The following is a 23,879-nucleotide window of genomic DNA, read 5'->3' as shown; positions in this document are numbered from 1 at the left end:
TATTGCTCTGAAAATAGTGCGTCAAATTTGTTTTGATAAATAATTGTTTAAATGCTGCGTTACCAGCTAAATATCAAATATGTTGTAATCGCATTACATATCACTGTTCTCTGTACAGTATTTGGCACATGTGAGACCAACCGTCAGAGGGCAGCAAGCTAAACAAGTTAAAGATGCTCATTTGTTTAATTGCATTGTGGGTACTTCCTATCCTGTCGAAAATCCGCCATGTGTCTTTCTTTTTTCACGTAACTCTGAACGTTTAACAATCTAGGTATGAAGATCTAGCAAATATATTCTTTTATAACATATTTATGACTATTGTGTATATTATTAAAGTTACATAAAATAGTATAATTACTTAACTACCTAACTGTTCGTTATAGTTCATAAAAATGAATGAAATAATACAGATAAAACATGACAAATTACGCCGGTGAACTGTCTGTGACTAGACTGTGTACTGGGTGATCTCTGTAATGTGACGTGTGTTGGAGAGTTTTTTTAGTGCAGTGAGTCATGAATGGAGTACGGTCGCGGAGAATGTAAAGTATGCTAGGCTAGCTGGATCTGGCTAGCTTAGTGTCGAATAACCAGAGTTCTAGTTTTATGTGTATAATAATAAGCTAAATAATGTCTAATGTAAATAATGAAGAACAAAAATATTTAAAATTACAGTGTAATAATTAGACTTGCCCCAAGTCTGTATTTATTGTCTTTTTTTTTATTTATTTGTTTTTATTTCGACCGCGATTTTTGTCTGAAAATACAGACTTGTGAAACACGTATAGAAATCGATTTGCAAACCGCAAACATCCGATAAGAATGACGTAGGTTATCATACCGTATTTGGCTATATGGGGCGGGCGGTATGTAAATATGGATTTCGAATCAACCAATGATCATTTTGTTTCAAAATGAAAAAGATCGAGGACGTACGTACGTACAATGTGCTGAATGTACGATCGAGACTGAACAACTGTTGAAATATAAAATCGTGTTGCCAAGTTGTTTTGTTTATTAATATTAATTGTTTAGTCCAGTCCTGGCCTAGGCCTCCTTCGTAGGGCTACTCAACTCGTACGTATGACCTTCCAAAAACGCCAATAAGGTACATGCCACCACCGACCGGCACACAACAGGGCTACACCACCACACAGAACAGAACAGGGTCTGGGTGGGAATTAAATCAAATTTTCTCCGCATAATAAATGATCCATTCAATGTTAGATTTGGCGGAGAAGCTATAGCCTATCATATCATATCAAGACGAGTTTTCATGTTCTTGGGAAAATCCTCATCAAATGTTTACCAGACTACTAGGCATATAAAATCATTTTTAGCCTTCAGAAACTTTCATCAATGTACCCAAGTACACATTGTCTAAACGTAACATAGCGCATGCGCATCGTCTTAGACGTTGAGTCTTTGAAATTCTGAAATATGAATATTAAAACGACGTACGAGTGAGTAGCCAATGGCATGCGGCTGAAACTAGTCAACTTGATAATTTATGCACCAAGAATTCTTGGTGTCAAACCACGTGACTTATGCGTGTTTCCCCAGACGGAGTATCCAAACTCAAGTAATACACGTATGAAACGCCATATGTGCAAAAATATTTATATTTTTACAAAACTCCGTCTGGAGCCCAGACTATGTAATAATGTATGTGACATGCTTTTTGAAATTTGCTTAATCTTATTTATTTTTATTTATTAAATGTTATTTTTTTTTTTTTTAGTCTTTAAACCCAGTAGAGGTAATCCTTGAAGCACGCCAAGATGCCCAAGGAAGACAGAGACACGTGGAAGTCAAACTACTTCTTAAAAATCATTGTAAGTGAAAAATACTGGTATAATCGCAAGAAGGAGAAAAAAGTAAAGTAGAATCAGAAAATCAACGTACAATATGGAAAACTAAGGACAAAGGTGTCATTAATCACAATTTTATTTTTGCAGCAACTGTTTGATGAATATCCCAAATGTTTCATTGTTGGTGTGGACAATGTTGGTTCCAAGCAGATGCAAACCATCCGTATTTCTCTTAGAGGATATGCTGGTGAGATTCAATATCTTACTATTCTCCACAACATATATTTCATTTTAAAGGTGCATTCACACTTGGAAGATAAAGCTGTGTTAAATAATTTAAATTTGTATACACCATCTTCCATTTTGTAAAACAAGTGTGAAATGAAACTTAATATGGCAACAGTTTATACATTTGATATATCATTTAAATATCTAATTGTCCTAAAAGTGACCCTTAGGTATTTATTTTTTAAACCCAAACCTTTTAATTGTAATCCATGTCATTCTATGTAATGTATGCTTTTAGTACAAGACATGTGACTAGTCACTAGTTCTTTACCAACATGTTTGTTTTTGTTGACAGTTGTTTTAATGGGAAAGAATACAATGATGAGGAAAGCTATCCGTAGTCATCTTGACCAGAACCCATCTTTGGAAAAGTAAGTATTGACTTGATTCTATGTCAGCGTGTATCTACGCAGCATTCTTTTATATGATGACGTTCACATGAGATCACATTGCCGCTAAGTGCCAGAGCCAGAAATGGCAGAACCCTCTGGTACTGGTGATGTGGGTGATCTAAAATGCCATGTGCTGTCTGATAAAAAATTTACCACTTTATAAATATTTAATTTGTGAGTTTATCAACATTTCTGTTTGTGATCAAACTAAATTGACTAATATATAACTTAAACTATGTACTAATTTTTTTCTGAAAATCGATAGACTTCTGCCATATATCAAGGGAAATGTTGGATTCGTTTTCACAAAGCTTGAACTGACTGAAATTCGCGACAGGATTGTTGATAACAAGGTCGCTGCTCCTGCCAAGGCAGGTGCCATCGCCCCCATCGATGTCCGTGTACCAGCACAGAACACCGGTCTTGGACCAGAGAAGACTTCTTTCTTCCAGGCTTTGTCGATTCAGACAAAAATTGCCAGGGGAACAATTGAAATCTTGGTAAGGTGACATTCTTGCCACATTAAATTATTTCCTTCTAAATATATATAAGTAAAGGTTCTTTTAAATGATGATATTCACATGAGATCTCATTGCCGTTAAGTGTCAGAGCCAGAAATGGCAGAACCCTCTGGTACTGGTGATGTGCATGATCTAATATGCCTTGTGCTGTCTGATAAAATTTGATAATTTTAAAAAAAATATATATTTTTTACTGTTCTTGTAGAGATAAATTGTGAATAATAATAATAAAGATTTCTAGACCATACTTTGCTACCAAAAAATGCTCAAGGCGCTTTTGAATGCTTATAGTATGCAATCGCCTCACAATAAAAACAATAAAATTGCAAATTTAAAATGGAAATTTTGAAGCATTCTTTACATGTTACATACCTGTGTGATATGTTCATGTTTGTTGTTTTCATATAGAGTGAAGTCCATCTGATTAAAAAAGATGAGAAGGTTGGAGCTTCTGAAGCAACTCTGTTGAACATGTTGAAGATCTCTCCTTTCTCATATGGTCTCAAGATCATGCAAGGTTAGTCCAGCCTAGAGTTTGATATGATATTTGATATCTTCAGAAATTTATAAAACTATTTTATTTTTCATCCCTTTGTATTGGCAGTTGACGAAGATTGTCCAAATTCTAGATAATATCTTTTGAAAATTGTATATATTTTAGTGTTTGAGGCTGGAACAGTGTTCGATCCGTCCATCTTGGATATCACCAACGATGACCTTATCCAGCGTTTCATGGAGGTAGGTTGTACTGATCTTGGGAAAGCAATAAATACTACATAACTTACATTGAAGAATAATGCTAAGAGTTTGGTAGTTTATCGAAGCATTGGCAGGGGTTGGCATTGAATAACCTAATGTATGGCTCGTAAAATGTTTCGTAAAGAAATTGAATGTTACTCATTCACAGAGAAAGGATCGATACCTTTCTTTGTATTTAACTCGTTCAAACAATATGTTGTGATGTGATTTAAAATTTGGCTACAGTTCTGTCTACACAAAAAAAGTGTAATGTGCCCAAATATGGTAGTGATATGACATCATCATGTCCATATATGGGCACATCACATTTTTTTTGTCACATAAAGTTTGATAGTGTAGACAGAGTTTGAGGCTTTGTAATACATTTTGTGCAAAAATTAACATTTCTGAAGTGAAGTCTCAATATCATTAGCTTTCTGAATATTCATATACTACAGCTTTGATATATTTATCCAATCTTGTTTTTTTGTAGGGAGTACGAAACATTGCAAGTGTAAGTCTTGCGATTGGTTATCCAACAGTGGCTAGCGTTCCTCATTCCATTATCAATGGCTTTAAGAACGTCCTTGCCATTGCTTGTGCAACTGAGATCGAGTTCAAGGAAGCTGAATCTGTAAGTTGTCCTAAGATTACCTTCAATGTTTAATTACATATCTTTTTGTTGTCAAAATGTAAAATAATAATAATTGCATTTCTCTGAGTGAAATGGTCCGTTTGTAGCCATTGTCTCCTTTAATTCTTGTAGTCAGGGATGTGAATTTTCAGCCGTTTTAATCAATTGTAATACCTTTCATAAATCGCACAAATCAATTGAGTGGGGTAGCCCCTTAATTATGCCCAGTTTCAGCTGAAATTGTTTTATTTGGGTGTAAACCTAGTCTGAATCACCCTGAATTGAATGTATAAAATGCAATATTTAAATAGACCTGTTTCGTAATCATATAAAATATAATTTTGTTTTAAACAGGCAAAAGCATATTTGGCAGATCCTTCTGCCTTTGTTGTGGCTGCTGCTCCAGCTGCAGGCGGAGGAGGAGGAGAAGAGAAGAAAGAAGAAGCAAAGAAGGAAGAAGAAGAGGAAGAATCTGATGATGATATGGGATTTGGTCTTTTTGATTAATTCTCTCGAAAACTGATAAAATGTGTAAACTGAGATTACAAGGTTCAGGTATTCCTGTATGAATAAACCAAACAATTAACAATTTGTTTTGTGGCTGTCATTTATTTACATTGTTAATATACATTTACTAAAAAGTCTACACTATCAAACTTTCTGACAAAAAAATGTGCCCATATATGGACACGATGATATCATATCACTACCATATTTGGGCACATCACACTTTTTTTTTGTCAAACTAGTTTGATGGTGTAGACAAAGCTTTACACTATACTGTACTTATACAAGTTAGGTGCATGGTAAAACATATTTGACAAAGTGTTATTTAGTACTGTATTGACATTTGTCCAGCTACTGTAAAACAAAAATAATAGTACCTCTACTTCGTAGCTGAATCAAAATTTATGGAAGACATATCGGATACATTGCATTTTGGTAAATATTGCTAGCAAATTGTATACAACTCTTGTTGCGTTCACTTAATTCTGTCTGTAATAAGCACTTGGTTTTTCGCATTTACCAAAGAAAACATTGCGTATTTGGTGATATCGTTGTTTAACAATCCAGGCAGCAGATTTCGGTTGCCTCTGCCTCGTTAAAATACCTTTTTTGTTCCCTCCCACTCGTGTTGTACCTGAAAAGGAGATTCAATAGTGCTAATATAACAACCTTTTTTGTACACTTAGTATGCACAGCTTTCCCTATTTTTAAACCACAGAATATGTGTAGTTTTGCAATACATTGTTTTTGAGTCATTTGTTACTGCACTTACTTTGCACTGTCATGAAATCAGCAAAGTTCCATATCATCTCTCCCACTAAGAACTCATTCTTAACTTCATCAAACACTTTAAAGTACTCTGTTAACAGATCTATCTGGTATTCCTCACTAAACATCATAGGAGGATCCTAAAACAAAGAACAGAATGTAGTGTATTTTGGTATAATGAAATACCGTACTAGAAATATTTTAAAAGACCTAACATAATGTATTTCTCACATGTTTCTGATTTAAATCTTTATCAATTCTAACCCATACTTCAAATTTGTTACGGTGCTATTGTTTGTTAAGCTTTGTCTACACTATCAAATTAGTTTGACAAAAAAAAGTGTGATGTGCAATATATGGTTGCATAACATTTTTTTGTCCCATAAAGTTTGATAGTGTAGACAGAGCTTTAGACTTGGACCCCAAACCAAAATGTGATTATTTACCATGTGAATACCAGTTATTGCATCTGCGCCATATTCTGTCTGTATGACTGGTCGTTGGTATTTATTAAACCAACCTCTAAGACTGTCGTTCGTTTGGTATTGTATGACCTCTAAATGACCTGGGTCACTATACCAAGAATAGTAAGTATTGATACACACAACATCAACATACTTGACCTGAAAACAAAAATAACTGTGAATAACTTGATCCAATCTCATAATCTCTATTTTGGATACAGTAATGCTTTTCAGTTTCAAACAATTTGTATGACCATTACAAGATTGTACCATCACAATTTGTTTAAAGCTTCGCTTGTACCAAAATATTAAAATTACCACTTGATCTATATCTGGCTGGCTTCCGCCTCCAATCACAAAGGTCACAGGTCGAGTACTATCCAGTGTTCTTGTGTATTCAATAACAGTCCTGTAAAATGAAATGTGATATCAAGTAGTTCAGAATGCTTTTTCAGTAGACCAGTATTTGCAAGACAATTCTGAAAAACTTCATTTTCAGAATTTCAGTGAAATAAACACTACCAAATCCTAGACAATTTTTTATCCGTAAATACTATACATTTCGTTCATACTCACTTAAAGTAAGGGCCGGATTCTACCCGCTTAGAATTAGGCTCATTTGCGACTGACCACATAACAACTGAAGGATGGTTCTTGTCTCTGGTCACAAGCTCTTTCATGACATCGAGATGGTGTGCTAGAGAAATGTTGCTAAAGTTTTCTTTTCTGTAAAAACATGGTTTGTTTGAAAATTACATACTTCCAAAGGGTTCCAAAGTATGTGTTGGTGCCTTTTTTTATATACAGTATTAATACTCTATTTACTTTCCCCTCCCAAATCTTTCCATGAAACTCAATTCACTTACTCCTTGATGCCAACTCCAGGACTTTCGTCAATGACAACAATGCCATGCCGATCACAAAGGTCCATGATCTCTTCTGCATATGGGTAATGACTTGTACGGAACGAATTGATACCTAACCACTTCATCAGGTTGATGTCTTTGATCATTATAGGATAGTCCAAACCTTTACCACGAATCTAAAAGCATTAATTGGTGCCATTTAGTTTTGTTGGCTGTGCTGTTATTTTTCATGAATTTATGATGAGGTTTATTGTCTTGAATCAAATTCTTTAATACTTACATCAGCATCCTCATGTTTGCCAACTCCAAGAAAGTAAAATGGCTTGTCGTTGATCAGAAACTTGGTCTTTGTGACCTCAACTGTACGGATACCAACAGTCAAATCATAGGTATCTTCACTAACACCATCTGTCACTTTAACCTTTGAAAAATAATTTAAAGCAATCATTTTCAAAATACAGTACAAAAATCCTATTAAGGAGATTTATTTATTTAAAAAAAACATATTTAGACAGGATAAAATAATATCAGGTATAGATATTGCACATGTGGTCCTGACAGCGATTTGTTAGTTTTATTTTTGTTTGTTTAGTTGAAATGTTGAGAGTAGTTTTAAAAAAAGTAATTTCTATTTACTGTGAGAGTGTACAGGTAAGCTGGACGGTCACTCATTGTGTACGGCCACCAGAAGTTGGCATTTGAGACATTCAATTGACCACTTGGCTTAAGACATTTGGCTACTTCTATTTCATCTGCATCAGTTAAACTTATGCTGTAGTTGACTGTTGAAGTTATCCCTTTAATAGTGATGTTGTAGTTTACTATACCTTAAAAAACAATGTGTACCAATTAAAGTGGTGCTATGTACTCAAATTTCTGTAGTTTAATGGACAGTACTATGTAGGAAATGAATAGGAATAGAGTAATGTAAAAAAGTTGGTGAATTTGGTGCTGTGGCCATATTCACCATTCACAAAAAATCTCCTATCTAAGTGAATACAATTTGGAATTACTTAAATATTTATTGAGTTAAGTGAAAGTACTTAAAATTTAAGGCAAATATCTCACTCACATGTCCTTAAAAAGTTAAAATTAATATAATGTGGGATGTTCTACATCATTTAGTATCTTATTTTATATAACACCTAAATAAATTCCTGTCATTTCATTGGATGATTGTGGGTCCAATGGCGTGCAATAGTGTGATCGTTAAATAGTGCTTTTTTTCACATATTTTATATGCCATAATATTTATTTATTTAAAGGGACCTAACAAAGTGTGCCCTTAATAATAGGGGTATCCCCTTAAAAATAGGGGTATCCCCTTAATAATAGGGTATCCCCTGAATGATAGGGGTATCCCCTTAATAATAGGGGTATCCCCTTAAAAATAGGAGTATCCCCTTAAAAATGGGGGTATCCCCTTAATAATAGGGGTATCCCCTGAATAATAGGGGTATCCCCTGAATAATAGGGGTATCCCCTGAATAATAGGGGTATCCCCTTAATAATAGGGGTATCCCCTGAATAGGGATGTCCCAAAGAAGGGGTTCTACTGTATAAGATACCTGTAGTTCCTGATATCCTAGTAGTAACTGTGATGTCATCAATATATAGCATAGGTGTAGTGTATAGTTTAACTGGCCGTTGAATGCCTGCATAGTTGAAAAAGTCCATCTGAAGATTCTGTACAAAGTAGCCTTTTGGATAACTAAAAAAAAAACTGTGTACTTAATATTGAAATTGAAAATTGGATTACAAGAAAAGCAGCAACCATAGTATAATTATGCTGGGTGGACTTTAAATCTTTTTTTCTTCCATCCACTTAGGCACACCCTCAAGAACCTCTAGGTACCTACTGTTTTATTTTTTTCCCACCCATCCTCAATTGTTGATACCAACCCCTAATACTTACCGATTGCCAGGTTTTGGGTAAGTGACTGTGCCAGGTGGTAGTGTGTGAGGGCTAAGTGTGTTATTTATTGCAACTGTTAATCGATTTCTAGATCCAAAGTTTAACTTGCCCGTAACCTCCGCTTGAAATGGAAGATGCCCACCGTTGTGTGTTACAAGTTGTTTTCCATTCAGCCACTTGAACAAGAAAATAATTTTGTTGCTAGAATTAAATAATTGTAGGCATACCGTACTGTTCATCCAACATACTTTACTTTTGCGACAGATAAGCCTTAAGCTCTGTCTACACTATCAAACTTTTGTGTGACAAAAAATGTGATGTGCCCATATATGGACATGATGATGTCATATCACTACCATGTTTTGGCACATCACTTTTTTGTCAAAATAGTTTGATAGTGTAGACAGAAGTTTACTCACTACAATGCTATAATAATGAGCACTTTCAAATTTAACAAATATTCTCTGCTTTATTGTTTTCCAACTTTTTGGAGCAATGAAGTTCTTCTCATACCACACCCAACCGACAAAGTCTCGTAATGTTCTGTTTTGAGTGATGTCATTGAAACTGGACGGTACTGGCATGTCAATGACGTCACCTGTCTGAAAGAAAAATGCATAAATTAAAGGAAAAATGACTGTTTTAAACAAATTGCAAGTAATACTTAGGAACCTGTACCTGCGTATTTGTTCTCAAAAGTAGGCATACTTGGTATAGTACAACAATAGGGCAAACATTTGACCAATAACAGAAGAGGTAAAATATAAATTACCTCCATGATCTTTGTTGAGAAACGTAAAGTGTATCACTATATTATTTTATTATTTTCTGTGTTCAACCATACTTAATTAATAGATATTCCCATTGACCATGGATTAATGCATTTTACTAATCCATGCATTGACTAATAATACCATCTGTACTGTTACAGTTCAGTGGATAGCATGATTTAGTGTGTAGTCAGCCTCGCCGGTACCTTAGCAAGAGATTCTGTATACCACATTTCTTTAAAACCCAAGTTGCGTTCCTCTGAGGTATCTGCTCTGAATGTCCATATTCCACAAAGTTCTTTAACTTCACGAGATTCTGTTTCTTTTGTATAAAGCATGCAGTGCGATTTTAAAACGTAAACAATGACAAACTGAATCGTCGTACTCCAACGAGCATTCATCTTCGCTGCTTTCTTTGTTTATCCTTACGCGATTAATCCCAATTAAATTGAGGGCGCTAAAGCAATAAGATTAGTTCGGTATAAATCTACATTGAAATGAATTGAACGGGTTCGGCTTAAAACAAATAAATAGAACTTTAAACTACATGGTGAAACTATCCCCCGCCAGACACCATCTAGGTATTTTCTAGAACTGGTTTCGGGGTTGGTAAAACCTAAGCCACCATTCCGATTTTTCATTTCATTATTTATTCGGTGGACCTAATGGTACGTTTCATTAGAACATAGAAATAAGTTGAGAAAGAATTAGTTGCAATATCAACGTGACCCGTGGGCGTATCTCATTGTTACGTTACATGATAATTAGTATATGCCTCATAACCAACAAACGAGTATTGACATTTATTAACAATAGTACTGTATCATTTAATTAAATAACTAACCTTTCATAAATTTAATGCTGTATATTACAACAATTACATTTACAATAAATTAATGTCTGAACATAATAATACAAACAATGAACATAATACAAACAATAATAGGGCCTACAAATAACAGATTATTAATTCATTATTCAAAAAAGATCCTCATGAGTTCTCTGATGATTCAAACACCTGTTTATACTCGTGTATCGATTACACATTTGTGAGTAATTTATTTGAATCACGACGACAAATAACACAACGTTTTTGTACGCGAGCGTAAAATGGGTGTGACGTTACAAGAAGCGCGAAATTCAAATCGTTTGCTACGTGCTTTATTTAGCATTTTTGCATTTTGATTGACAGTAAGCTTGATCAGCTGACTCGGTAGTGGTTGAGTTGCCAATTTGGTGGTACCGTTGTTTGATGATTTTTGCAACTGATTTGGGTTGCCTCTGCCTGGTCAGTATTCCTTTTGTGTTACCACCAGCCAACTTGGTGCCTGAAAATAAAAAATGATTAAAGTAGTTAGGTACTAACTTCTTAGAAACTGATATAGCAGAAATAGACCATTATTTTATTGATACTTTTGAAAAATGAGTACGTACTTTGGTGCGTCATAAAGTCTGCAAAAACCCAGACCATCTCCCCGACCAAGAATTCACGTCTGAGCTCATCAAACACTCTGAAATACTCTTTTAAGAATTCCTCTTGATACTCCTCACTAAACATTACTGGTGGATCCTTTAAGAAAGTATGTAAATATTATAAGTTACCACTGTATTTGACAAGTTCTGTTACTTCTTTTTCCGATCCCAGAAACAGTTCTTATTTATTGCTACCATTTAAGTTATTGTAAATTTCATTTTATCTTTTCGGAAAAAGGAATACATGACACAATTCTCCATAGCTGCTGCTTTTATTTCTTGAACTGTTTCTAAATAAATAGGCCTATTGAATTGAATTAATGAATGTTCTGAGAAAAGTGGTCTGATGCCCCGTTGAAAATTGGTAAAAGATGCGCCTCGCGGATCATAAGCTCCGGAACTACAAGTTTGGCAGTTTTTCTTTGAAATACCTCGCGCCTATATACCATTCGCATTACGGATTCGTCAAGAAGTTGACATTATCAGGGTATCCTACTTATGTTTACCGTATGAAATCCAGCAATGCAACCAGCACCATATTCTGCTTGGATGACCGGTCGTTGGTACATATCGAACCATTCTCTCAAGTTTGCCTCCGCCTGCTTATAAATCACGTCTAAATGACCATCATCACCATACCACGAATAATACGTATTCATACAAATTACATCTCCATATTTTGCCTATTGAAATAAATAAATACAAAATAATGCATATCAACATCTGCATTGAATTAGTATTTTAAATTAATGTTTTATTCAAATGTAAAAGTGTACGGTTTATAAGTTTGCTCACTGCTTGGTCAAATCTTGCTTTTAAATCTCCTCCAGTTACCAAGGTGACGGGCCTGGTGCTGTCCAATAATTTCGTGTATTTGATAATATTTCTAAATAGAAAATATATAATAATCAGTTAGTATGAGGTGCAAATAATGTATTATTTGACTAAATTATTTGTATTTTATAATTTACACTTAGCGCCTCATAGTAGGCATAACATATTTGATCGAATGAACCTCTTTCAGGTGTTGTAACTCAACATTGCCTATACATTAGGCCTGAGAATTGACAACTAGGAGCCTAACTTTCTATAAACAACTCTCTGTGTAATGATAAAAAATATCATATCATCAAAATAGTATTAACCCTCACTTCATATAAGGCCCAGCTACCGCCAGTGTTGAGTTGGGCTCATTCGCCACAGACCACATCACAACACTTGGATGGTTCTTGTCTCTGCTTACAAGCTCTTCCATTACAGAAATATGATTGTAAAATGAGATGTCGCCAAAGTTTTCAGCTCTATATATGAAAAAAAGTGAAAATGTCTCCTGGGTGAAATAATTATTGTACTGTTTTGTTATTTTTCTTCTGAATCTCTCTATTCCTCCTATACAAGCAAGCTTTTGGTTCCTATGACTTATTGGATGGCAAGGGCGTACGCGCAGCTGCGCAACGCAAGTGAGTTGACAAATCAAAAGCGACGATGATACATCGCTTTTTCATGATTAGTCAACACTTGTTACGTTTTTACCGCGTTTCGCGTCTATAAGTGGGAATCAGCCAATGGCAAGAGTTCAGCCTGTACACTAGGAGATACTTTTGTATTTGTTGCTGGTTGGAGATGAACATTACTTCTTCATTCCGACAGCAGTAGACTCATCAATGACAACGATTCCATGCCGATCACAGAGGTCCAGTATCTCTTCAGCATACGGGTAATGATTGGTACGGAACGAATTGATACCTAACCACTTCATCAGGTTGATGTCTTTGACCATTATTGGATAGTCAAAACCTCTTCCACGAATCTAAAAGTAATAATAGTATAGCTTGAAATATAGGTTTTACCATGTGGGATTAAAGGCCTCGATACGTGTACCAAACCCGTTGTAAAATTGTATAATTATTATTGGCTTAGTCAAATTTTAATATGTTAACGCACGCTATAAGTTTATTCAAAGCCACACAACCTGGCTGTTCTACATGCATTAATTGTTGAATGAATATTTAATTGTTAATTGTCAATTAATTACACATAAGATCATAATTAACCCGTTTTCCAAAAGGTGAATTTATTCGTGCGAATCAAACGCGTTTGCTTCACATGCGTTTCGTAAAACAGTGCGCGTTTTGCAACCAATCAGAGCTCAGAAATGTTTAATTCGCGTGAATATATTCGCCCAATGAAAATAGAGAGTATTATTACGTCAGCATCCTCGTGTTTGCCAATTCCAAGAAAGTAAAACGGTTTGTCGTTGATCAGAAACTTTGTTTTATTCAACTTCACTGTTCGAATTCCCACGGCTAGATCGTAAACATCGATACTCGTCTTGTCTTCAATTCTTACCTTTAATTATGATAATTTGAATAATAATAATAATAATAACATAATAATATAAAATAGGTCTACATTTTACATACATAATTTATTACAATAAAATACATATTACCATTGTTTGTTGCAACAAAGCAACGGAAATCAAAAAGGATGTCCTTGAAAAAATCAGCGTAGAATATGCGCTTCAACAACCTTGATGATCAAATCTGTTTTTGTCTTTTTATTTACGAATTATTTGCAATTTATCACTAAATTTGCATGTGATATTGAAAAAATTTAATATTGAGAATCCGGCTAATTTCTTTAATAATATGATCATCCATGTTATATATTTTGACTTTTCGTATTATATATTTATTAATTATTGTTTAATTTTATTTGTCAATTTGACGAAAGAAAGAAGTGTTTTTTTTCTCTTATTTAAATTAAATAATTAAATATATATTTATTTATCTGAAGGACCAAACTTAAAGCCTTGGCTTAATGCGTCCTCCTCACAAAATTGTATTTATTAATTTATGTATGTTTGTATTTCTGTATTATTATATTGTATTTTGTATTGAGTGAAGCAATAAACTTGAAACTATTATAGTTCAATTTCAACTGTATTTACATCTATACATAAAGAGTACAATATGTGAAAAGGAGCCAAAATAGTAGTTAGCATATCATTTAAAAGATAGGGCATACTATATTTACCTTAAGAGTATAAAGGTACGCTGGATGATCACTCATTGTGTACGGCCACCAGAGATTAGCATTTGGAACAAGTAGTTGACCACTAGCCGTTTGACCAATAGCCACTTCGTGTCCGTCTGCATCCAGCAACCGTATATTGTAGCTAACCATGGATGAACAACTTGACCCCTTAACATGAATGACGTAATCGACAATTCCTATAAAACATGACGTCAGTGATATGCACCAGTGACAAACAAATTACGCGCGCGTGCAAAAAATCGTCAAAAGATTTATCCGTGGTGGTCTAGTGACAATTGAATATATTTTGCATAGGCAAATGATGATTCATAAAAAAGTCCAAGAAATAACTTTGAATTTTTTAACACCAGCGCATGAGCGAAGAGAGAGTCAAAAAGTGAAGTAGCCTACCTGTTGTTTTCGTTACGTTAGTGACAATTGTGATGTCATCGATGTATAGGTTAGGTGTCGTGTGCAGTTTAACAGGACGATGGATTCCTGCATAATTAAAGAAGTCCATGAAATAATTCTGTGCAAAATAACCTTTAGGATACCTGAAAAAAAAAAGAAATTGCGAAAATAAATGAAGATGGAAATATGAAGAAAGATTTGGGTTATAGACCACCACGAGAAACAACAATGATAGGCCTACATTTTTTATTTATTTTTTTATTAAACTTTTTTTATTGAGGGTGACTCAAAACAACCAAGGCTGACATGCATGAAGCCCTCAAACTTTAAAAAACGGGAACGATTCAAAAACGAAAAACGAGACTAAGAACAACAAAAAGGAACTAGACATGAAACTCGTCACTTTGACGAGTTAGTTATCCGCACCACGACAAACGCCATGTGCACGTCATACGTTGGAATATTGCACACAGATAAAGATTATGGCATTATGACAAGAACTGAAGAATATGACATGCTGTTAGTGCTGAATTTTGTGTCATATAGTATATACATGCAAACAGTATAAGATACATATTACATACAGTGTAGAATAGGTGAAATTACGGGACCCGCCATTTATTCCAATTTTTAACATGGCGACGGTATCAAAATGAAACACTTAGATAGCAATTTCAGAAGGAAATTATCTCAGGAACAACATATTAACGTGTAGAAGAAATTTGAATACGTAAAATATAGATGCGCACCCTTTTAAATGTGATGAACTATTACGCAAAATATGAAAATACGACTTTTTTTATTCAACTGGCCATATGATGACGTCACAACATCCGATTGGCAAAATGTTTACATGAATTCGTATCTACAATCCAATAGCTTCCAGAAAACGTTTTAATCGTGATTATCACATTTTATTCTTACGAGCTATTACAGATTAAAATTTACTGTAAAGATGAAATTAATGACCCACGTAATTAAAATTTTTAGGCATGATGACGTCATAAAAATTAAAATATTTTTATCTCATGCTAAAGAAAGTTGATTGACCTACACAATATATAAATGTAGGAGAAAAAGGAATACAGATAAGCGCGATGCGCTCCATTGAATGTGATGAGCAATAACGAAAGAGACAAAAATCCTATATTTTACATTCGTGTGGCCATACGATGACGTCACAATGTTTTTTTAGCCTTATTGATGCATGATCCGATATCTACAACTCATCAACTTCTAGATTTTGTAATAAAAATAAACGGTTAACGGTTTACTTTAGAAACTATGACTGTTTAAAAAAAGACATAATTTTGACGATTTTTTAAGCTTTTTCATAAAAAACGCGCACGAATTGTCTAATTCAACGTGTTCGTATGGCGTTATTTAAACTGCAAAAGGTCTAAATTGTTTTCAAAATCACTGGGAAAGACTTGAAAAATATAATTCAAGAGAAAAAAATATGTTTTTAACGCTATGTGCGCACCGCGCGCATAAAAAATTGCGCGCCCGTGGGAATTTTTGACATGCTCAAAATGACAAGAAACGCGTAAAAAGTTGATCAGAAATTAATTTTGCGCATTTTGAAATTTTAAATGCGCGTGCGCGCGTAACTTCTTGTGAAACATGCCATTTTTAATCCGTAGAAAGTTTGCCCCTGATATGACTTAAATTTTGTCAAAGTGTCAATACTAAATGACTTTTGGTTTTTAATCTATGATCAATCATTGAAATTCATAAAATTGCGCATAAGTCACGTTGCGCAACTATGACGTCATTCAAAAATAGGAGGTGCACAACTTCACGTAAATGCCCATATGTTGTCAAAGTTATGAAATGTTATGTTTACACATTTTAGAGGAACACGACTCACAAAAAGGAAGGAAGGAAAGAAGAACTAGACATGAAACTCGTCACTTTGACGAGTTAGTTATCCGCACCACGACAAACGCCACGTGCACGTCATACGTTGGAATATTGCACACAGATAAAGATTATGGCATTATGACAAGAACTGAAGAATATGACATGCTGTTAGTGCTGAATTTTGTGTCATATAGTATATACATGCAAACAGTATAAGCTGTATACATATTACATACAGTGTAGAATAGGTGAAATTACGGGACCCGCCATTTATTCCAATTTTTAACATGGCGACGGTATCAAAATGAAACACTTAGATAGCAATTTCAGAAGGAAATTATCTCAGGAACAACATATTAACGTGTAGAAGAAATTTGAATACGTAAAATATAGATGCGCACCTTTTTAAATGTGATGAACTATTACGCAAAATATGAAAATACGACTTTTTTTATTCAACTGGCCATATGATGACGTCACAACATCCGATTGACAAAATGTTTACATGAATTCGTATCTACAATCCAATAGCTTCCAGAAAACGTTTTAATCGTGATTATCACATTTTATTCTTACGAGCTATTACAGATTAAAATTTACTGTAAAGATGAAATTAATGACCCACGTAATTAAAATTTTTAGGCATGATGACGTCATAAAAATTAAAATATTTTTATCTCATGCTAAAGAAAGTTGATTGACCTACACAATATATAAATGTAGGAGAAAAAGGAATACAGATAAGCGCGATGCGCTCCATTGAATGTGATGAGCAATAACGAAAGAGACAAAAATCCTATATTTTACATTCGTGTGGCCATACGATGACGTCACAATGTTTTTTTAGCCTTATTGATGCATGATCCGATATCTACAACTCATCAACTTCTAGATTTTGTAATAAAAATAAACGGTTAACGGTTTACTTTAGAAACTATGACTGTTTAAAAAAAGACATAATTTTGACGATTTTTTAAGCTTTTTCATAAAAAACGCGCACGAATTGTCTAATTCAACGTGTTCGTATGGCGTTATTTAAACTGGAAAAGGTCTAAATTGTTTTCAAAATCACTGGGAAAGGCTTGAAAAATATAATTCAAGAGAAAAAAATATGTTTTTAACGCTATGTGCGCACCGCGCGCTTAAAAAATTGCGCGCCCGTGGGAATTTTTGACATGCTCAAAATGACAAGAAACGCGTAAAAAGTTGATTAGAAATTAATTTTGCGCATTTTGAAATTTTAAATGCGCGTGCGCGCGTAACTTCTTGTCAAACATGCCATTTTTAATCCGTAGAAAGTTTGCCCCTGATATGACTTAAATTTTGTCAAAGTGTCAATACTAAATGACTTTTGGTTTTTAATCTATGATCAATCATTGAAATTCATAAAATTGCGCATAAGTCACGTTGCGCAACTATGACGTCATTCAAAAATAGGAGGTGCACAACTTCACGTAAATGCCCATATGTTGTCAAAGTTATGAAATGTTATGTTTACACATTTTAGAGGAACACGACTCACAAAAAGGAAGGAAGGAAAGAAGAATAATACAGAAAAACTAGATTTGAACTCGTCACTTTGACGAGTTCGGGTTATCCGCGCAAATGCAACATGCAGATACTTTAAACTATGAACCTCGACAATTACTATGCCATCCTATGACATGAAATAAATATGTTTACAGTGCTGAATTGTACCTATTTTGTAGCATACAGCATATTACAGTATTTACAGAATACACTGTATATGTTATACAGTGTAGCATAGACGAAATTACGAGACCCATCTTTTAAATCCAATTATTAACACGATGATGTCATCAAATTGACATATAAACATAACTATTTTAGAAGCTGATTATCTAAATAATTACATTAATACAAATTTGAAGAATTTTGGGCACGTAAAAGTGATATGCGCTCTCGTTTAAATGCAATGAACTTTTACGCAAGAGATGAAAAATGACTTTTTGAATTAAACTGGCCATATGATGACGTCACAACATCTAATTGGCAAAATATTCACATGAATTCGTAACTAAAATCCAATAGCTTCCAGAAAACGTTTTAATCATGATTATCACTTTTTATTCTGACGAGCTATAACAGATTAAAATTTACTGTAATGATAAAAATAAGTGCCCTACGTTATTTACATTTTTAGACATGATGACGTCATAAAAATTAAAATATTTTTAACTCATGCGAAAGATAGTTGATTGACGTAGACAATAATAAAATCTCGGGGGAAATGGAATACGTATAAGCGAGATGCGCTCTGTTGAATGTGATGAGCAATAACGAAAGAGACAAAAATCCTATATTTTACATGCGTGTGGCCATACGATGACGTCATAACATCCGAGAGGTGAACATTCTGCATGAAATCATTTCTACAATTTATCTTCTTGCATAATAAGTTAAAAAAATTGGGGGTCACCTTCGATCCTGAAGAGCTATAATAGATTCAAAATAGGCATTATTTTGACAATATTTTGTAACTTTTTAAACAAAAACGCGCGCAAATGGTCTAAATCAACATGTTCGTATGACGTCATTTTAATTTGAAATGATGTAAATCTTTTTTAAAATGACTAAGAAAGGCTGTAAAATCATAATTCAAGAAAAAAACACATGATTTTCATGCTCCGTGCGCACCTTACGCATAAATTTTTTCGCGCGCGTGGGAATTTTTGACATGCTCAAAATGTCATGATCAGCGTAGAAAGTTGATTAGAAATTAATTTTGCGCATTTTGAAATTTTAAATGCGCGTGCGCGCGTAACTTCTTGTGAAACATGTCATTTTTAATCCATAGAAAGTTTGCCCTTGATATGACTTAAATTTTTACCAAGTGTCAATACAAAATGACTTTTGGTTTATAATCTATGACCAATCATTGAAATTCATAAAATTGCGCGTAACTTACGCTGCGCGACTCTAACGTCATTAAAAATATGGAGGTGCACAACTTCAGGTAAATGTCCATATAATGACAAAGTTATACAAAAGATATATTCACAAGCAATAGGGGATATGCGACGCACAAAAATCCGGGAAAGAAAGAAGAATAACAAAGAAGAAGATGAAAAAAAAGATATTTACAATCACATGGGTTATCCGCAACTAAGTTGCGGATAACCAAAAATATTGATCTCATACAATTACAAGGAGTTATCCGCTTGGTATACCAAGCGGATAACTAATAATACAGAAAAAAAATATTGATCTCATACAATTACAAGGAGTTATCCGCTTGGTATACCAAGCGGATAACTAAAAAACGACCAACACATAAGTTAATTAACGTGCGCGTTTTCAGAGACCCTCGTAACACGACGTCAACTTATTTTCTCAACTCACTTGTTTGGATTTCTTGGATGCTTGATGGTACCAGGAGGGAGAGTCTCAGGAGTTAGAGTATTGTTAATTGCAACTGTTATTCGATTAACACTTCCAAAATGTATTAACCGTGTAACCTCGGCTTGGAATGGAAGATGTCCGCCTTCATGAGAGACAATGTGTTGTCCATTTAACCACTTAAAAGAAGAATCAAAATAAAAACATAGAATAGATCATGTTAGACGCTGATTTGGCTTTAATGGTAAGAACAATATTTTGGTACATATGAGCTGGAATCTGACAATTAACATTCAAATAAAAACAATTATAATACAATATTATACATTTTGGAAACACGCCGAACGTTTGCAATTTGTTAAGTAGTTATATTAGACGAAAGTTGGAGAAGCTCTCGAAAAAAAATCCGTAAAAGCAGTCTCTGATATAAACTACTTCAAGACAATTGACAATTAATTATGATGATGTAGGCCTACAGTAGTCACATTTCATAAGCATAGCAATACTAATAATACAATGTTTGTTGTTTAAAGAAAGATATCAGCACTTACCGCAGTAGAATGATAATGCGCACTTTCAAATTTAAGGAATATTCTCTGTTTTACCATTTTCCAGTGTTTTGGTGGAATAAAGTTCTTCTCATACCACACACAACCGACAAAATCTCGCAATTTTCGATCTTGAGTGATGTCATTGAAGCTGGACGGAACTGGCATGTCAATGACGTAACCTGTCTGAGTAACAATATGTATTCATAATAATATTATTCTAATTTTGACTAAATCATTGTGTAAACTTTTTTCTAAAAGAAATCATAAAAAGTTGTCTATAGTAGGGCCACTCAGTTGCAAAAAAAAAAAAAAATAACAATAGGAATTCTTCTTAAAGATTGGCAAATGTATATTAGGCCTAGTACGATAAAAGATAGATATTATATAGGCTAAAATAAACAAAAATTAAACTTAAGTTTTAAAAGCGGTTACAATTAATTTAGAAGTTAAAAAAACGATAAAATGCTTAAAAAGTTGTAGTTAAAAAAAGTTTGAGTAAGAGTATACAATGAAAATTACCTCTTCCAGTGGTCTAATATGCCAACTCTCTTCAAATCCTAATTTGCTTCCACCTGAGTCGTCTGCTCTGAACTTCCATAGCCCGCCAAGTTCTTTAACTTCACGAGATTCCGTTTCTTTGGTGTACAGCATACATAAGGAATTTGAAAAGTAAGTAATCAATAACTGAATTAAAGTTGCTTTATACATTGCGTACTGCTGCTTGTCTGTAACTGTTTTGTATATGTGAGGAAAATCTTTTTTAAATTACATAATACATTCAACCACCTTAATGAAAAAACACATGGAAAAAGTCTCACGCTGTTATAAAAATTGAGGGCGCTAAACAAAATGCAAAAACACAGTTTCAATTTTAGGTCTCAATCGTCGGCGCGCGGCTAAATAATACCTGCATTAAATGTTAGTTAACAGTGGGGTAGGTAAGAAATTATACAATTTTTGTCTGCTTATTGTTTTGATTGTTTATTATCGTCGTTGAAAAGGCCAATTTTATAATATGCTAGGGCAGGCTAGGGTCTAGGCTCGCTAGGCCAGGTGATGAGTATGAGTGAAGTGAAGACATCTCTCTATCTAGCGTAGTGAGCTGGTGGTAGTACGGTGGGCGGGTCCTTTTTTACCTGGATTTCGGGTGGTGCCTAGCTAGAACAGGTTGGTTATGGGTAGTAAGGAATATAACTTATTTTATGATGCTAAATTGATACAGGTCTAGAATATTTGGGATCTTTTCAAAAATTAGCTTTTTGTATTACTTTTTTTTATTTAGCCTTGCCTTGGGTTGGCCTATTCTACAGTATAGCAGCACCCTACAGTATCTACCTATACGACACCTCTTGCTTAATTTGGCACAGTTTAGTTTGGCAATCAGTACAGTGTACTACAAGCATAAATTAACAACACAAATATTTTGTTTCAGTAATTTCTTTATGAGCAACCTCCACATATTTTTATAAACAATGTTCAAACGAAAGAAGAAAGACAAGAGTGATAAGGAAAAGGTGGAGAAGAAAAGCAGTAAGAAAGACAAAAAACATGAAGAAAAAATGACAGTAGAAGAAATGAAAAGACTGCATGAGGCACAACAACGTTACCAAACACCATCCAAAGATAAAAAAGGTAGTTTTCGTAGAGCGTTTGGCAGCGGTAAAGGTGATTCCAACGATACTGTTTCAAAGTCATCAGCTGAGGGATCCAATCGTAACTCGCTGATTAGTACGCGGTCAACAGACAGCGAAACTAGCCTGAACGCAGAAAAGCAAACAGATGGAGGGGGTCGACAGCTTCCAAATCCCCCAATACCAAAACCAAGGACCAAAAGCATTTTAAAAATGAAGTCTAACTACGGACCAGATGAAATAGAAGGAACTGTGACCAAATTAAATGATAGTGGTCTGTTGGCAGAAAATACAATGTACAACGAACGTTTTTCTGATCTTGAAACTAAAGAGTCTTTACCGACGTCTGAATCGACAGCGACTGCAATCCCTCAATATCAAGACAAATATGCAGGTTTAGATTTAAGATTGCCTCCAATCATACCGCCAAAACCACCTCGTACACGAGAAATTATACTTCAAAGACAAGGAAACGGTGGGTTTGGATTTTCCCTGCGGAGATCTAATATTGAGGAAAGGACGATGAATGGTGGTATTGTAAAACGAGTGATTCATTTTGCCGAACCGAGTGCGTCGATTAAAGAAAATATGACCGGCCTTCTTCCAGGTGACCGGCTGATAGAAGTGAATGGATTTAACGTTGAAAACGCACCAAGAGAAGATATCATTCTTAAAATTAGGAGTTCTAGTGATACTGTTACGTTGAAAGTACAGCCAATAGCGGAGCTTGTTGAATTAAGTATTCGCTCCAGCTACGAAGGTAATGATGGCACACCAAAGAAAAGTGGGTCTTTACGTCGGAGTGGTAGTCTTAAATTTGCAAGAGGCAAGGTAAGAATATTTTTTTTAGCAAACGGTAAAATCATTTTTGTTTTAAACGTAGTCTTTGTAGCCATGTGATGTAGCAATGCAATAATTTAACATTAATTATTAATAAATTAATTTTATTCCAATTAACTATTTATTAAATTCAGTCCATTTGCTGAATTTCTTGAAGTGTTCATAAATTCCTAAATTTATCAAGTTTCAATTTATTGATTGATGAAAGTGCATTTCAAAGTTGTGTGACTAAAAGTTAAATTTTGCATCATACAATTGGCAAACTCAAAGTTGTTAGTCTACAGTAGGACTGTCCTGGCCAGATTTTTAAAAGCTTAGCTTGTTATCAGATTATCATGATTTCCTAAAGTTCTGGGAACATTTTCATTAAAATATATTGATTGCATGCTTGCTACTGTATACCATTTTAGCAAACATACAGTAGTCTTATCTAGCATTGGTTAATAATATGCTATACTGATAAAAATGTTCCTTGTACAGTACTGTATGTTCAACATGAACAGATGTCAGATGTGTACTGTAATAGTGATAACAAAGAATTAGTCTTTGTGTAATGTAACTGTGATCAAGTCTACATCTGTTTTTGTCATCATCTCTACAAATGAAGACTCTGTTCATATACACAACAGAATAATTTGATTTCAATATTATTGGATATTTCAAGTTTTGTTCTGTGTGTACTGTTTTAGTAGTAGGCCCATTGTACAGTAGTCCAATAGTAAATACAATGCAGTATATTTCCTAGATTTATACTTTTTGTTTATAGGAATACAGTAGAATTTCTATTATACCTTCATTCAGTACCCACCAAAATGTTTATAATGTTATAAGGGTGTCCTCTCTGAATAGTGGAGTGTTAAAACCTATTGTACTGTACTATACAGTATTTCCCTTCTTTCATTTTGAAAACTGTATGGATAAGTGTCTCCTGAACAGGAGTGTCCCCTGAACAGGAGTGTCCTCTGAGTAGAAGTATCCCAAAGGAGGGTTACTGTATACACTGTATTTTTCCTCTGTCAAATAAATGGTTGTCA

General features: G+C 34.3%; 4 protein-coding genes across 5 annotated transcripts in view; 2 read left to right on the top strand and 2 right to left on the bottom strand.

The window, feature by feature from the left end:
* The first annotated feature begins 203 nt into the window (after positions 1-203).
* Positions 204-4,969, top strand: LOC144835224 (large ribosomal subunit protein uL10-like). Its single transcript, XM_078690275.1, has 9 exons — positions 204-274; positions 1,745-1,838; positions 1,962-2,061; positions 2,398-2,473; positions 2,760-2,994; positions 3,424-3,532; positions 3,677-3,753; positions 4,247-4,387; positions 4,742-4,969. Exons 2-9 carry the CDS (start codon positions 1,785-1,787, stop codon positions 4,892-4,894), a joined length of 945 nt encoding a protein of 314 aa, XP_078546401.1. The 5' UTR covers positions 204-274; positions 1,745-1,784; the 3' UTR covers positions 4,895-4,969.
* A 19-nt stretch (positions 4,970-4,988) lies between these two features.
* LOC144835223 (beta-glucuronidase-like) lies at positions 4,989-10,098 on the bottom strand. The gene is made up of 12 exons (XM_078690274.1): positions 9,884-10,098; positions 9,327-9,509; positions 8,908-9,083; positions 8,561-8,703; positions 7,629-7,819; positions 7,273-7,413; positions 6,993-7,168; positions 6,703-6,852; positions 6,445-6,535; positions 6,109-6,285; positions 5,667-5,802; positions 4,989-5,528 (listed from the first exon to the last, which is right to left on the bottom strand). Exons 1-12 carry the CDS (start codon positions 10,076-10,078, stop codon positions 5,374-5,376), a joined length of 1,914 nt encoding a protein of 637 aa, XP_078546400.1. The 5' UTR covers positions 10,079-10,098; the 3' UTR covers positions 4,989-5,373.
* A 360-nt stretch (positions 10,099-10,458) lies between these two features.
* LOC144835238 (beta-glucuronidase-like) lies at positions 10,459-21,077 on the bottom strand. The gene is made up of 12 exons (XM_078690291.1): positions 20,894-21,077; positions 20,375-20,557; positions 19,827-20,002; positions 14,601-14,743; positions 14,190-14,386; positions 13,359-13,499; positions 12,785-12,960; positions 12,302-12,451; positions 11,946-12,036; positions 11,657-11,833; positions 11,112-11,247; positions 10,459-11,005 (listed from the first exon to the last, which is right to left on the bottom strand). Exons 1-12 carry the CDS (start codon positions 21,023-21,025, stop codon positions 10,839-10,841), a joined length of 1,869 nt encoding a protein of 622 aa, XP_078546417.1. The 5' UTR covers positions 21,026-21,077; the 3' UTR covers positions 10,459-10,838.
* Positions 21,078-21,271: 194 nt separating this feature from the next.
* The window catches only part of LOC144835229 (unconventional myosin-XVIIIa-like), a 70,464-nt gene continuing 67,856 nt past the window's right edge, over positions 21,272-23,879 (top strand). Inside the window, exons 1-2 of one of the 2 annotated variants that reach the window (XM_078690279.1) lie at positions 21,272-21,312; positions 21,807-22,836. In XM_078690279.1, coding sequence (XP_078546405.1) covers positions 21,847-22,836 — 990 coding nt within the window. In that variant the 5' untranslated portion in view covers positions 21,272-21,312; positions 21,807-21,846. The remainder of the gene's footprint in view (positions 21,313-21,806; positions 22,837-23,879) is intronic. The other variant, XM_078690277.1, reaches the window with a different exon arrangement.

This window comes from Antedon bifida, chromosome 2 (genome assembly GCF_963402885.1).
Source record: "Antedon bifida chromosome 2, ecAntBifi1.1, whole genome shotgun sequence".
In the NCBI taxonomy this organism is placed as follows: Eukaryota; Metazoa; Echinodermata; class Crinoidea; order Comatulida; family Antedonidae; genus Antedon; species Antedon bifida.
Note: the sequence above shows the minus strand (reverse complement) of the source record. Positions and strands in the feature narration are given on the sequence as shown.

What these genes read in the sequence shown, in the direction of transcription:
- LOC144835224 (XM_078690275.1), top strand. Translation starts at nt 1,785, where the DNA reads ATGCCCAAGGAAGACAGAGACACGTGGAAGTCAAACTACTTCTTAAAA. An exon ending in CAGAACCCATCTTTGGAAAA is followed by an intron (nt 2,474 to 2,759) that starts GTAAGTATTGAC and finishes GAAAATCGATAG; the next exon opens with ACTTCTGCCATATATCAAGG. An exon ending in AGTTCAAGGAAGCTGAATCT is followed by an intron (nt 4,388 to 4,741) that starts GTAAGTTGTCCT and finishes TGTTTTAAACAG; the next exon opens with GCAAAAGCATATTTGGCAGA.
- LOC144835223 (XM_078690274.1), bottom strand. Translation starts at nt 10,078, where the DNA reads ATGAATGCTCGTTGGAGTACGACGATTCAGTTTGTCATTGTTTACGTT. An exon ending in TACCCAAAACCTGGCAATCG is followed by an intron (nt 8,704 to 8,907) that starts GTAAGTATTAGG and finishes TTTTTTTTTTAG; the next exon opens with TTATCCAAAAGGCTACTTTG. An exon ending in CTTACCTGTACACTCTCACA is followed by an intron (nt 7,414 to 7,628) that starts GTAAATAGAAAT and finishes TATTTTTCAAAG; the next exon opens with GTTAAAGTGACAGATGGTGT.
- LOC144835238 (XM_078690291.1), bottom strand. Translation starts at nt 21,025, where the DNA reads ATGCTGTACACCAAAGAAACGGAATCTCGTGAAGTTAAAGAACTTGGC. An exon ending in ACTGCTGTCGGAATGAAGAA is followed by an intron (nt 12,452 to 12,784) that starts GTAATGTTCATC and finishes TTTCATATATAG; the next exon opens with AGCTGAAAACTTTGGCGACA. An exon ending in AGACTTTATGACGCACCAAA is followed by an intron (nt 11,006 to 11,111) that starts GTACGTACTCAT and finishes TTTTATTTTCAG; the next exon opens with GCACCAAGTTGGCTGGTGGT.